The sequence below is a fragment of the Phoca vitulina genome, unplaced genomic scaffold, assembly GCF_004348235.1.
Source record: "Phoca vitulina isolate PV1807 unplaced genomic scaffold, GSC_HSeal_1.0 scaffold1, whole genome shotgun sequence".
Taxonomy (NCBI): domain Eukaryota; kingdom Metazoa; phylum Chordata; class Mammalia; order Carnivora; family Phocidae; genus Phoca; species Phoca vitulina.
Genome location: NW_022589704.1, coordinates 71802658 through 71816668, shown reverse-complemented (window position 1 = coordinate 71816668; position 14011 = coordinate 71802658). Strand labels below are relative to the sequence as shown.

Below are 14011 nucleotides of genomic sequence, written 5' to 3'. Positions count from 1 at the left end.
GAAACTTCCTTCAGCCCTGGGGTTTTCTTTAAAGTTCTCTTTATCTCTTTATATAACAGAGGTGTTCTATTAGAATTAATAATTCTTTATCTTAAACTTTCCCTATTCAGATTACTGTGTTGTCTCTGTCTCCTCACTGACACTGATTGATATGGTAAACTTGGAAAAGTAATTTTAATTTCTCAGGATACTCATTCATAAAATGAGGACACTGAGTTAGTTGATCTCAAATGTCCTTTTCAGCTCTTAAATTACACCATTCCAAGAAATCCTCTGTGTTTTCCTACATAGGGTGCATTCTAAGTATACTAAAATGAATCACATACGCTGTATAATTGTGCATTGTCTTCCCCAGCCACAATCATAGTAAATGGGTCTCCCTTCTTATCGGAATAATGGTTTCCTCCTTCTATGTCAACATATTAAGTCACAGCAGCAGCCAGGATCATTTCATGCATACAGTGGGCAATCAAATACTATGAAATCATCTGTGAGGGTTTTAACTAGGAAGCTATCTAAGGAACTAAATGGCAAACTAGAGATTTGTGTATGAATATGAGAGACGGAAATACATAAGTATCATTTTATCTGTTTGTGAATATAAATACTGTAAGAACACATTAAGTATAGAAAAATGCTCCCTCTGATACTGTTTACTCTAACCACCTCCATGACTATGCAATTTAGGATTTTTCTTTTACCTTTCTCTGTCTTTCACTGATTGTTCAGCCATTAATTTCTTCAGTTCTTCCAGACGCTGAAGATCTCTCATTTCCATTTCTTGCCACTTCTGCTCTTTTTTAGCCCAGTATTTTCTTATCTATAGTATAAATGATACATAAAATTTAAATTAACAACAGATATGTCAAAATGAGGAGAAAAGTTATAACAACATATCCACTGGTTCATATGTTTAAATTTAAATGGCACTTTATCTTTTTCATTTCTTAGATCTGCCTACAGTATATTGACAACAGAAAAAAAAATAAATGAAAACATGAAGGTACAAGTCCTAAGAAACTGCATGGTTTAACAATGCTGAAGTGGAAATGTAACTTATGCTGAGATCTAAAGTTTAAATCTATGGCTAAAATAATCGACTTTCAGGGAACCACAATAGAAGCATGTTATTGTCTCTAAAGTATATGATCTCTCTGTTACTCAAGAATATTTTTATCCCCTTATGATAATGCAGTCTTTAACAAATATCATTAAACCTATTTTTACTTTAACAGCATGAGTTTATTTATGCTAATGGACAGCAGGATGTTGAAAGCTTTATGCTCTGGGGAAGTGGCAGGAGATAGGTGGGAGGAAGGAGGAGAAGAAAAAATTAGCAGGGTTCTGATATATAGTAGTTCTGACTTATGTGGTAAAATAAAGGACAAATTTATCAAGCTCGAAAAGGTGAGAGCATTCTTAGTAGGCCTGTTTTACTTCCCTTCTCTGGAAATGGAGCCAGACTGAGAAAACTGAAAGTACTCATACGGATTTTCAGAGGGATGAAACCATTATTCAGGGTTCTCCTAGTTCCCCAGGTGGGGCAATTGAAGTTAATGTTTATTTGACAGAGGCCCCTTCAACCACTCTGGCTTGCCATGTTGCGTGTGACTCAAGAGACTGGATCTTGCTGGAAAAAGTAGAGTACCTCAGTGGTGAATGACAGTGAGTGACTGCCAGCAGAAGGTCTGTTGTGGAAGACAGGTTAGCCACACCCCTCTTTTGAGAAGTGAATATGAAAAGCTAAATGGTTTCCAGACTTCCCCTAGCAAACATAGTCTCTCACCCCTGGGAGAACTAAAAGGAGCATCCCAAGCAACATGGCCACAGCCATAGCAACTCTGCTGCAGAGCCTACAACACCAGCAGCCACAATGGAGATGTCCACTCAATGAGTAGTGAATAACTGGATGAGCTCAAGGTATAACGATTTCACTCTAGAGATCATTGAGATTTGAATTTGGGGAGAACAGAGATGAAGTTAGAAAGGTAGCAGCACCAAAGATGGAGAGTGAAAGAGAGGGTAGGAGAGGCAGAGAAAGAAAACACTGACAAGGTGTGTTTCAGAGTCTTAACTGAGAAATTCCAGGGCATTCTATCAGTGCCAGATATGACAATGTTAACAATGATTATATCCTCTCCCTCTGGGGTTTAAGTGGTCTTTATTTTATGCTTTATACTTTTCTGTGTTACCTTATGTTTTGCAATGAATATGTATTTCTTTCATGATCAGAGAAAATAAAGCTACTTCAAAACTAAATTTTAAAAAAGAACAGATATTGGATTAAAGAGCATTTTCCCCTGGGCTCCAACAGACCAGTGTTCGCTTATGCTCAGTGTTGGCCTTGGAGGGAAGTCAGTGGTTCTTTTGTCGACAATCCCTGACTACAAGCAGACCAACCCCAGGTTGCTGGTGTCCTTGGATCGCAGACACTATTTGGTGCACTAGCCTCTGCAGGCTCTAGAATTAAGTCACACCTGAGGATTTTGCCATCTCGGGATCAATTATTTCCATTCCCAAAACTCTGGTATCCTCAGACATTACTACAGTGTGAGCCTCTCTCTCCTTCTCTCCCTCCCTCATTCTCTTAGATGAGCATGATTTATTCTTTTTCAGTGCTTTCTACTGGACTCTCTGAAACCCCTGTGTCATCACACATAAAATCCTCTACCTCTTCAACCTTCAGACCACTACATCATTGTTTTGACTGGAATTCTCTTGAGTAAAGGATGATTATCTTCAATGCCCCATGTGCCAGGAAGCTGGGGAATGGTTTGGGCATTTTCCTCCTTGTTAACAGCTACTTTTACACCACAATGATAATCCTCTCATGTACAATGTCTTCTTCCTTCGATGTTAACTGTATCTGTATCACTTTCTAGTCCTTATGACTGGCATGTATGGATTTCCAGGTCATTCCCAAATATTCATCAAGAATTCAGATAGGTGGGTCACAGTCACACAGGACTTGTTGTCCCAAACAACCCTTTCTACTTTCCTACACAGCTTCAGCATCTGCTTGAATGCCCCTCCAACCTACTAATTTCACAGTTTTATGACTTCCTCCATTCCAGGGAGCTACCTCTTCCCCCAGGATTCTATTATCATCAAGGACATTTCAGTTCCAATCTGAAATCTTCAATTATAGCCATCAGTTCTATGACCAGAAACTACCCACTTCTTTTCTATCATCCTGTGTTCTGATTGTATACTTTTATTCTTCTAGTAGAGCCTTCATCACAAGGCTTTGCTAATTAATATGCTTCTTTCTCTCCCCCACTAGACTTCAGAAACACGAATTGTTTATTTTGGCACTTCCAACATCAACTAAAGGGTCTAGACCATAGTATATACCTAATAAACATTTGATTGATGAATGAATTACACAATTATAGAAACTTGCACCAAATTTATGGTTTCAACTGAATCTTCATTGACAACCAGCATTCCTTTTATGAATTCCTGGTTAATGCCTCTTAATTTCTCATGGCTATATTCCAAAGCCTGTTCACTATGTTAAGCTCCGTAACTACCTTTCCTTCTTCACTTTTATCAGGAAAAAATGGAAGCTCTAAACGATACCTTCCTTGATGCCTTGCCCCTCAGAAGAAGAGATGTCTTTCCTTTGTACAAGATTTATCCCTCTCGGGCTCCAGATCCTACTCCCCAATTCCATCTTCTCCATAACCTTACTCCATCATCTACCCCTCTACCTCTTGTACCTTCAATCTCTTGGTCTGTGCTGCTTCCTTCTCCTTACATGGAAATATGTACAAATCTCACACATTTACAAAATTTAAAATAACTTTCTTTAGATTCCCAAGACTGTCCCTTCATTGTTCCCTTTTCAGTCAAACATCTTAGAATACTTACTCTTCTTCAATTTCACATCTCCTAATTTATTCCTCATCCATGACATTCCTACCTCTTCCTTCCTTCCAAATTCACTACTCTCACCAGTGACATATAAATGAGCAAACTAAATGATCCTTTTCAATCTTTATTTTACATAATGTCTCTGTGCATTTAATTCTGTCAACCCTTATCTATAGTCTTAAGATATTACTGACTTTGGCACTCATTTGTTCAACAAATATTTATTGAACACATGCTTTAAGCCAGATACTGTGCTGTGTACTTGGGATATGATGCTAAAGAGAAATAAGACCTCTGCTTCATAGAACTGGGACTTCTAGAAAGAGAGAGAGAAAGAGAATAAACACGTAAATGAATGAACAGAATATTACATGTGAAGTTCTAAGAAGGAAATAATTATAGTAATGATTTAGAAAAATTTGGGTAGAATTTTTATTAGAAGGCATATTTTTGTAATGACATTTGAATCAAAACTTGAAAGATGATTGTGAGACAATCACTGTGAGACAATGAGGGTGATCACTGCAGAAATGGGAGCTCTAGGTGCAACAGCATTGAGTGGGAAAGACCTTGTGCATTTTCAGGACTGGGAAGAAGCCAGTGCAGCTCAGCATGTGGTGTGAGTTAAGAATGGAGGTGAGATTAAGAAGCTAGCTGGGGGCTATGTGATTAGACGAGGATTTAAGTTCTAGAAACAAGGAAGAGCTATTGAAGAATTTAAAGCAGGGAATGACATGATCTGACTTACATTTTTAAGAGGTAGTTCTGGATATTGGGTGAAGAATGGATAGTAGAGGAGCAAAGGAGAAACAAAGAGACCAGATAGAAGAATAAGGCAAAAATGATCACTTGGACCAGGAAATGAAGGGAAGTGTTCAGATTTGAGATGGCTTTTGAGTGGAGCCAGACTGCTCACTAAGGGATTAGATATGAAGTTTGAAGAAAATGGGAATCAAGGATGATTCCTAGATTTTTGCTAGAGCAACCAGTTGAATGATGGTACCAATAACTGAGATGGAAGATTGGAAGAATAACAGGTTTGGGAAAGAAAGACAATCAGGAGCTGAGCATTGAACATTAAACAGTTGACATGACTATAAGACCTTGAAGTGAAGATTCCAAATAAACATATGGAGGGTACAGATGGAGACTCAAGGGTTGATTCAGGGCTGGAGATCTAAATTAAGGAAATATCCACTTAAAATGGTATTTGATGCCACAGGACTAGATGAGATTTCTAGGGTGAGAGCATAAATAGAAGAAAATGGCCATGTACTTTCATTCCTATCTTCCTTTTGCAAAGTTTCTTAACTAGAATGACATCCTTTCCCTCTTCTACCTGTCAGTTTTACTCTACCCTTATTCTCAGAACAAAGGCCATCTCCTACTTGAATCATCCTCTGAACCCTCCAGGAAAAAATCTTATCTCCATCCTTGGCACACCAATGACACTTGGTGAAAGTTTATTACTCTCCATTTTGTCCTGCCTTGAGGTCCTTGATTCTTTTTCATGAGGCTCTCCCACTGGATTGTTACTGATATATTTAGGCATTTATTACATGCCCGGCGTGGTCTGCCCTGCCTGTAGTCTGCTAAATCCCCCCTACCCATTCTTTAAGACTCAGTTTTAGCATTGCTTTCTCAGCTTTCCTCCTTCTCCCTCTCCTCCAGACATAGATGTACCTTCTAAGGCACTATTTATGTATCCTTAGCATAGCATTTTCCATATTGGTCGGCATTATTCTTCTTTGTATTATAGTAACTTGTATCATGTCTGACACAGGGCTTAGTTGATCATCATTAGGTGAGTGGAAGCTTCTTCTGGTCTCTGGCCCGAGAATAACAAAGCTGTGGATGGGAACAAGGCCAGCAGTTTTATTTGCAGGATGGTAAAGTCTGAACTAAGCACTTCCCTAAGGACAGTTCCATTCACTTTTTGACATTAGGAGCAGGAAGTTTGTGTCTAGAATTATTTGCTTTGAAAACCTCAAACTAAAGTTAAAGCTAAGGATATTTAGTTAGCCCTTTGGGACATTTGTCAAGACACAGATTTCAAACATCCTGTTTTTTACTTTTTGAGTGATTCTTATAACATTCCAATGATAGGGAAATCAGAAAGTAAGTTCAAGTGATAAGAGTTGAATTCAAAGTTTGTTCCTTGACTTTCACAGATGAAGTTTCTAGAAAAAGCTTGCTTTTCTGAAAAACAAAACAGGACTTAATTCCCCCCATCTCCTCTTATTATCTCAGATTCATATTGGATGTTTCCCTTTCATAGTCCTACAGTTTGCTCATTTTGGTGAAGTTAAGCCAGTAGAAGTGTAAATAAACCAAAGAAACTATTCTGTAAAATAATGCTATGCTAACTTTTCAAAGAGTTTGAGATCATTTTTATATCCCATCTTACCTTTCCAATCTTCCAAACAATACGTTTCCTATTAAAAACTCCACTAGGAAACAATGTTTATAGCATTAGAGTACCTCAAAGTTTAATTTTAAAAAACTTGGACTAATACTACACAACCATTAAATTATATTTTTTCACTCCTTCAGTCCAATAATTATTATAATTCAGCATGAAATAAGAATTTCTTGTTTACACGTAGAAAGCAAAAAGTTAGGACTAAAGCATTATAGAAGGAAGACAGTTTAGTTTCTGATTTCAAGCAATCTGTGTGACGTTGAATCTTTGAACAAATAAACTTCTATACCTTGCTCCCAGGTCATTATTTCAAAGGCCTTAGTGACTTATTCAGAAGGAGGTCACAATTCTTAACTAGTTACATAAAATATATGAAATAGGAAGTTCAAAATATCCAGTTCCATTACTCATAAGCCATTGAGATAAGGGACTTTTAGTCCATTTTCTAGATTCTAATTTACTTAGCTAATTCTTTGCATCTTACAGATCTTTCTACTTTTGGTCTGGAATATGCACCCTCACAAAATAGTGATATTATTACATGTAAAAGCAGCAGGACCGCTTAAAAGTTTTTTTTTTTTTACTTTACTTTTTTTCCATTTGCTCCATTTAGATCAGCCTATATCCCATAAAATTGCCACCAATCGAAGTATGAATATTCTTTCCCTACAATCAATTTGATAAGCATCTATATCTCATCACATAATCTTTCACACATTTGTGTGAATTTCTGAAAGGTAAGGAACATGCCTTACACTGTAATATTTATTTGTATCTAGTATTGCATCTTGCAAATGAGAGATACATGATATATCTCTGCTAAATGAATCCAGTGAAACACAATATGGAAAAGCAACATCGCACATAATACTTTTCTTTTTTTTCTTTTTTCTTTTTAATTAACATATAATGTATTATTTGTTTCAGGGATACAGGTCTGTGATTCATCAGTCTTACACAATTCACAGTGTTCACCATAGCGCGTACCCTTCCCAATATCCATCACCCAGCCACCCCATCACTCCCACCCCCCTCCACTCCGGCAACCCTCAGTTTGTTTCCAGAGATTAAGAGTCTCTTATAGTTTGTCTCCCTCTCTGGTTTTGTCAATACTTTTCTTATTTCAACTTATATAAATCCAAAACTACTAATAAAGAAACCAATTAAACAATAATAGACAATAAACAATCAGTGGTCCATTCCACTAAGTCATGTGTGGGGTGGAAGTGCATTTAATCTCAAAAGAGCCTGGGGGTATGGTATTTCTCAAGTCAGATTGTCTATGACAGTCAGATTAAAGATTTTTTCTTCTTTTAAAGATGAACACTTTGTCACCTCTATCCTCAAAACCTATCAGCCAAAATTATCTCTTCTATACTTTAAGGTATAGAGAGCTCTGTGGGCTTCAACCCAGGACCTGGTGAAGCTTCTGAATAAAAATTTGGCCCTAAAAGGATCAGTTTGCATGACATTCTTTATGCAAATATTTGAACACTCTATATGGGTAAGAAATCAAAATAGAAAGTCAAATTTGCAAACATCCTGCCTGATTATTTGAATAGATCTCCTTTCAGTCCACAGTTCAGACTATTTGTATCCAGCTACTTAACAGTATCCTAAACTTGAACACTTTTGCCACCAATCTCCAACCTGATAAACAAGTACATCCACCACTGGTAAGAGGGTAGATTGTCATACTCTTTCTGAAGAATAATTAAGAAAATCACTAGCAAAAGGCCTCAGGGAATAAGAAACAAAGTTTAAGAATTAATAAGCAGGGACATATGCAAAGATTTAGGTATCAGTATGTTCATTACAGCCTTAAAATGGTGAAAGGTTGGAAATAATTTAACACTCCAAAATAAGAAAGTGGTTAAATGCAATATTTCACATAATGAGACACTAGTAAACACTAAAAATTATGTGATAGGAAAACAGGGGAAAATATACAAGATTTACTGATAAAATTTTAAAAATAGGTTAAAAATAATATATGCAGTATGATTCTAGTTAAGTTAAATTCCCCATGTATGTTAAAAAAAGAATATAAGGACGCTGCTAATAATTTTCTTTTGGTACTGGTTTAGGAATTGGAGTGACTTTTATTGTATTCTGTGTGCTTGTTTGTATTTTCCAAACTATCTACAATGGACATAAATACTTCACAATTACAAAAGTATGTTTTTTGAAAATCTGACCAAGAAAAATCAATATTTAGAAGGAACATCTAAGGGACATGACTATTATTCATTCCTGAAGTTTCCACACTCTATTTCTATACCAAGTCAGATGACAGGAACATTGTATATCCCTGTATATAACATTTTCACTTCTTATCACCTTGCATGCAGCATCACTTTCACTTTCTAGAGAAAGTTGCACAGGACTATGGTTTAATTTTATATCATAGGCCTTATAAAGGTTGATGCAATATCATACGAGGATTGATTTAGATTCTTCTGTAAAGCAGTTCTACTAAAAATGCTATCCAGGGTGGTTTGCTTCCCTCTCCCCCAGTACACGCTGTCAGCTCCTGATGTGCTAGGATGTTGTCTATTATTAGCAAATAAGAGCTAAATGCTTCCTTTTAACTTTAACCATGTTCAATTACAGCGCCCCTTTTTAGTCTTGGTTTGCTGACATAACTATATTCCCATCCTCTTAATTTTTTGTCTTACATTCTCTTACTAATTTTCTATTTTAATGATTCTTAATAGGAAACAGATGGCATGCTTAAAATTAGAATAAATCAAGAAGAATATAATAAGGGGACAATTGACAAAGGAGGGTTGCAATTCAGGGAAATCATAAGACATCATGCAATAGCTGAGCTGCTTTACCACCATTGACTAGAGTCAGAGAAAGCTGTGTGAGGAGGGCCACCTCACGGGAGGAGCTGAGAACTTTGGTGGAGGACACAGCTGGTCATCACAACTCTGCAGGGCTAGGAGCTGGGGAAACAACTCTCCCAACATCAGTCTCCTTTCTCATCCCCATCTCTAGTGTTCCATTTTGACTGAATCCTACCAGAAGCCAGAGGGCAAGGGAGTTGTACAAAACAACTGAAAAGAATGGAGAGTATGACACAAAGGGAGGCTGTTCAGCACAATAGTATTAATGCCTCTTATTATAATTTGCTTGGAAGTAGGTGATATCTTTATGCATAAAAAAATAACATGAATCTCTATTAGGTGGTGTTCACTTTGGTCACTTATGAGAGCATTTTTCAGTAGCAGAGCTGTCTACTTGAATTGGCAATAGCTGTTTTCTGCTGTGATGTAGTCTTATGTCCTTAGAACAATGATGAGCCAAGAAAGTATTCTGAGGTAAACACATTAGTTATCTTCCTCTTAATTGAAATGCCAAGTGGATTAAAAAATAACTGTCATGTCTTCTTTAGACGTAAGGTTTATTTTCAGTATGGGCATTGAAATATTACATAATGATCATGTCATATGTTGATATTGCTAAAATGAATTTGTCTGTAATCTTGTTTAATTTCTCTCTTTTCACTATGCATTAGGAAGGGAGTATATATACTGAGGATGTTGTATTTCACAGCCTGAGGTGTCACAGAGAGTGAAAAGTGAAAAGTAATCAAACCTCAGAGTCATTCAATCATAACTTCTTAGAGCTGAGGTGATTTTAGCAATCATTTAATCCAAACACCTCATTTTACAATTGAGGAGGCAAAATCCCACAGAGCCTGCATAACTTGCCCAAGGTCAGCCACCTTGTTAGGGCCTCCTAGTTTGGCATATTTTCCTCTATACCTCAGCATTAAAGTACAGTTGTATACTGCTCGTTCATTATATTCATTCATTCAACCAATATTTGTTGAGTGCCTTCTGCCAGGCACTGGAGATACAACGATGAAAATAGACAAACCCCTCTCTTTTATGGACCTTACATTCTAGAAGAGAAAGAGAAAACAGCCAATAAATAAATAGATGGGTGCCAGGGGGGATTATAAGTGCTAAGAAAAAAATAAAAGTAGGGCAAATGGACAAAATGACAGAAAAAGAGGATGCTATTTTAAGTTTGGTAATTGAGGATGAACTTTCTCTTTGATAACATGATATTGGAGTGGCACCTTGAATGAAGTGAGAGTGAGTTATGCAGACATCTGGAAGAGTAGTCTTCCAGGCAACGGGAACAGCCAATGCAGAAGCCTAAGAGGACATGGGCCAGGGTGTTGGAAGAGGAGGTAGACTGGCACAGCTGGCACAGGATGAGTTAGGGGAAAAGTGGCAGGATATAAGATCCAAGAGATATAGAATGTAGTGTAGGAAGTGACATCTCTGACCGCTGTGTGGAAAATAGCCTGGAGAAGGGAGTAGGAATGCAAAAGGAGGAGGCAGAGAAATTAAGAGATTAAGAAGTTATTATAATAGCTTCGATTTAAAAGGTAGAACCTTTATTTGTGACAAGAGGTGAGGGTATCAGTAGGAGGTGTGCAGGGGAAAAGTAAGAGTCAAAGATAATATCAAGGCTTTTGGCCAGAGCGCTGGGAGAAGAGGTTTCCATTTGTTGAGAAAAAGAAAACTGGGGAAGGAGCAGGTCTGCAGGGAAAAACAAGAACACATTTTGGGTATACTAGATTTGAGGCAATGGGATGTATGAATTTGGAGTTCAGGAGAGAAGCCTAGACCAGAGATGTTAATTGCTTTTTGTCAGCATATAAATGACATCTAAATAATATTGCATTGATTGAGATCACCTAGGAAGTATATATACTTAGAGGACTGAGCCTTCAGGGCACTCCAAGGCCCAGAAGTTAGAATGATGTGGAGGATCCATCCAAGTTTATTGAGAAGGAGAAACCAGTGAGGCAAAAAGAGCAAAGTGAGATAAAAGCAGAGAGAATGGCTTCTTGGGAGCCAAGTATCAAGTTTTCCAAGGAGGAGGTGGTGATCACTTCTGTCTTAATAGTTCAAGTAAAGTGAGGACTGAGAACTGACTCCTGGAATGAGCAACATGGAGATCAATTATGACCTTGGTAAGCACAGCTTTGCTGGAATGGAGGGACAAAATAGCCCATGAGAGAATGAATGGAAAGAAATTGGAGACAGTGTGTAGACTATAGAATGGTACAATTTCTAAGGGAGGGGGTTTGGGGTCAAGGGAGAGTATTTTAAAAAAAAAAAATAGAAGTCATAATGGCATATTTGTAGGTTAATAGGAAAGATCTAGAAGAGAAGAGAGAAATGGTGGTGGGAGAGAGATTGGGATGACCTTGAATAGGAGAGAGGGGATAGGGTGCAGTGCATAAATGAATGGGCTGGCTTTAGGAGCACAGATACGTCATGCATTGTGAAGGGAAGGTGGGTAACGGGTATGAATTCTGATTGGTTGGTAGATGTGATTCTGGAAGCCTGTGGAGATTCTCTTCTTGTTAAATAAGATACTGATAGGTAAAAAAAAAATCACATCAAAATCATTATTTTCTTTAGTCTACTTAACAAAAGAACAGCACCAAGGAAGCAATGAAGGTGGTTTTTTAATCCATTCATAACACCCACTTGACACTTCAATTGTGATCAAACTATAATGGTGTATGTAAGTGATGAATCACCAAATTCTACACCTGAAATTAATATTGTACTGTATGTTAGCTAGCTGGAGTTTAAATAAAAACTTGGGGAAAAAATCTATAATTGTGTGGTTTGTTATAAATTGTTTAGCCATAGTGGTTCATTAACCCAAGGAGAGAAATCCTGAGGGAATCTTAAGACGAGTAAGGAAACTGACACAGTGAAACTGTTTGCACATATAGAACAGCAACAAATACTCCTAGTAAGCAGACTACTAAAGAGTTTTAAAATTATCAGTTTCCTGTCTATTTAGGAATTCTGAGTAAACTAGGACAGGACCAAAGCAATGAAAATGACCCTAAAGCAAATAGTTTAAAACTGAGTTTTCTCAAAATTTATTAATCACAAAATTAACAGCAATCACAATGGTGCACAGCATAGCACAGTGTTTAGAATCATGAACTATGGAGTTAGCCCTCCTGGGTTCAAACTCTGAACCTCTTTATGGCTCTATGACTTTGGGGGAAATTATGTACCTTCTAGGGTCTCAGTTTTTCTTTTATAAAATGAAGATCATATTAGTACCTTGCCCTTAGGGTTGTCAAGAAGATTAAATGAACATAGAACAGTGCTTTGCATGAAGCAAGCACTATATAGATGTCTATTAAATAAATCAAATCACCATGAATAACCAAGACCTAGACAGAAAATATAGCCAAAAATTGATACCTGGAGTTAATTTAAAAATATTTTTAAAACTGCCTATTGAAAAATCTCTTCCAGAGAAATATACAGCTGGCTCTTGATGATCCAGGCTGCTTTTTTTTTTTTTCCCCTCTCCATCTGACTTTTTCCTAAAACTGTGTCCTGACAAAGAGTAGGAAGATTCTATCATCAAGTTTTTGTTTTTGTTTTACTTTTTAAAGAGAAGTTCTAGTAGAAAATTTCACTTTTTTCCCCAGTTTTATTGAGAAATAATTGGCATACATCCTTGTATAAGTTTAAGGCATACAGTATGATGGTTTGATTTACATATATTGTAAGATGATTACCATAATAGGTTCAACTAACATTCAATTTCTCATATAGATAGAATAAAAAGAAAAGAAAGAAGAAAGAAAGTTATCTTACAACTGGAAGTTTGTACCTTTTGACAATCTTCCTCTAATTTCCCCTCCCACCATCCCCTCTTGTGATCGTAAGTCTGATCTCTCTATCAGAGTTGTTTTTTTTAAGATTCCACACATAAGTGAGATCATACAGTATTTGCCTTTCTCTGAATTCATTTAGCATAATTACTTTCTCTGACTACACTTAGCATTATGATTTCACTTTCTCTGTCTTACTTCATTTAGCATAATACATTCAAGGTCCATCCATGTTGTTGTAAATGGTATATTTCCTCATTCTTTTTTAAAAAAATTTTTTATTGTTAAGTTCATCACCATACATTACATCATTAGTTTTTGATGTAGTGTTCCATGATTCATTGTTTGTTATATTTCCTCATTCTTAATGGCTGAATAATATTCCATTATATATATACCATGACTTCTTTATTCATTCATCCATTGGTGGATACTTAGGTTGTTTCCATGTCTTGACTATTGTAAATAATGCTGCTTTGAACATGGGGGTGCAGATATCTTTTTGAGTTAGTGTTTTTGATACCTTTGGATATAGCCCCAAAAGTGGAATTTCTGGATCATATGATAGTTCTATTTTTAATTTTTTGAGGATCTTCCATACTGTTTTCCATAGTGGCTGTACCAATTCATAATATCAGCAACAGTGCACAAGGGTTCCCTTTTCTCCACATCCACACCAATGTTTGTTACCTCTTGTCTTTTTGATGGTGGCCATTCTAAAGAGCATTAGGCGATATCTCATTGTGATTTTAATTTGCATTTCCCTAATGACTAGTGATGTTGAGCATCTTTTCATGTACCTCTGGCCTTTTATATGTCTTCTTTGTAGAAATGTCTATTCAGATCCTTTAAAAATGCCTAATTTTTAAATTGGGTTGTTTTGTTTTTGCTGTTAATTTGTATGAGTTCTTTATATATTCTGGATATTAACTTTTTATCAGATACACGGTTTGCAAATACTTTTTCCCATCCCATAGGTTGTCTTCTCACTTTGTTGGTGGTTTCTTTTGACTGTAGAAGCTTTTTAATTT

The 14011-nt window shown here is 36.6% G+C and overlaps 1 protein-coding gene across 1 annotated transcript in view; it reads right to left on the bottom strand.

The window, feature by feature from the left end:
• The window catches only part of CCDC148 (coiled-coil domain containing 148), a 227524-nt gene that overhangs the window by 52320 nt on the left and 161193 nt on the right, over nt 1-14011 (bottom strand). Inside the window, exon 12 of the mRNA XM_032410088.1 lies at nt 702-820. Within this exon, the coding sequence (XP_032265979.1) occupies nt 702-820 (119 nt within the window). The remainder of the gene's footprint in view (nt 1-701; nt 821-14011) is intronic.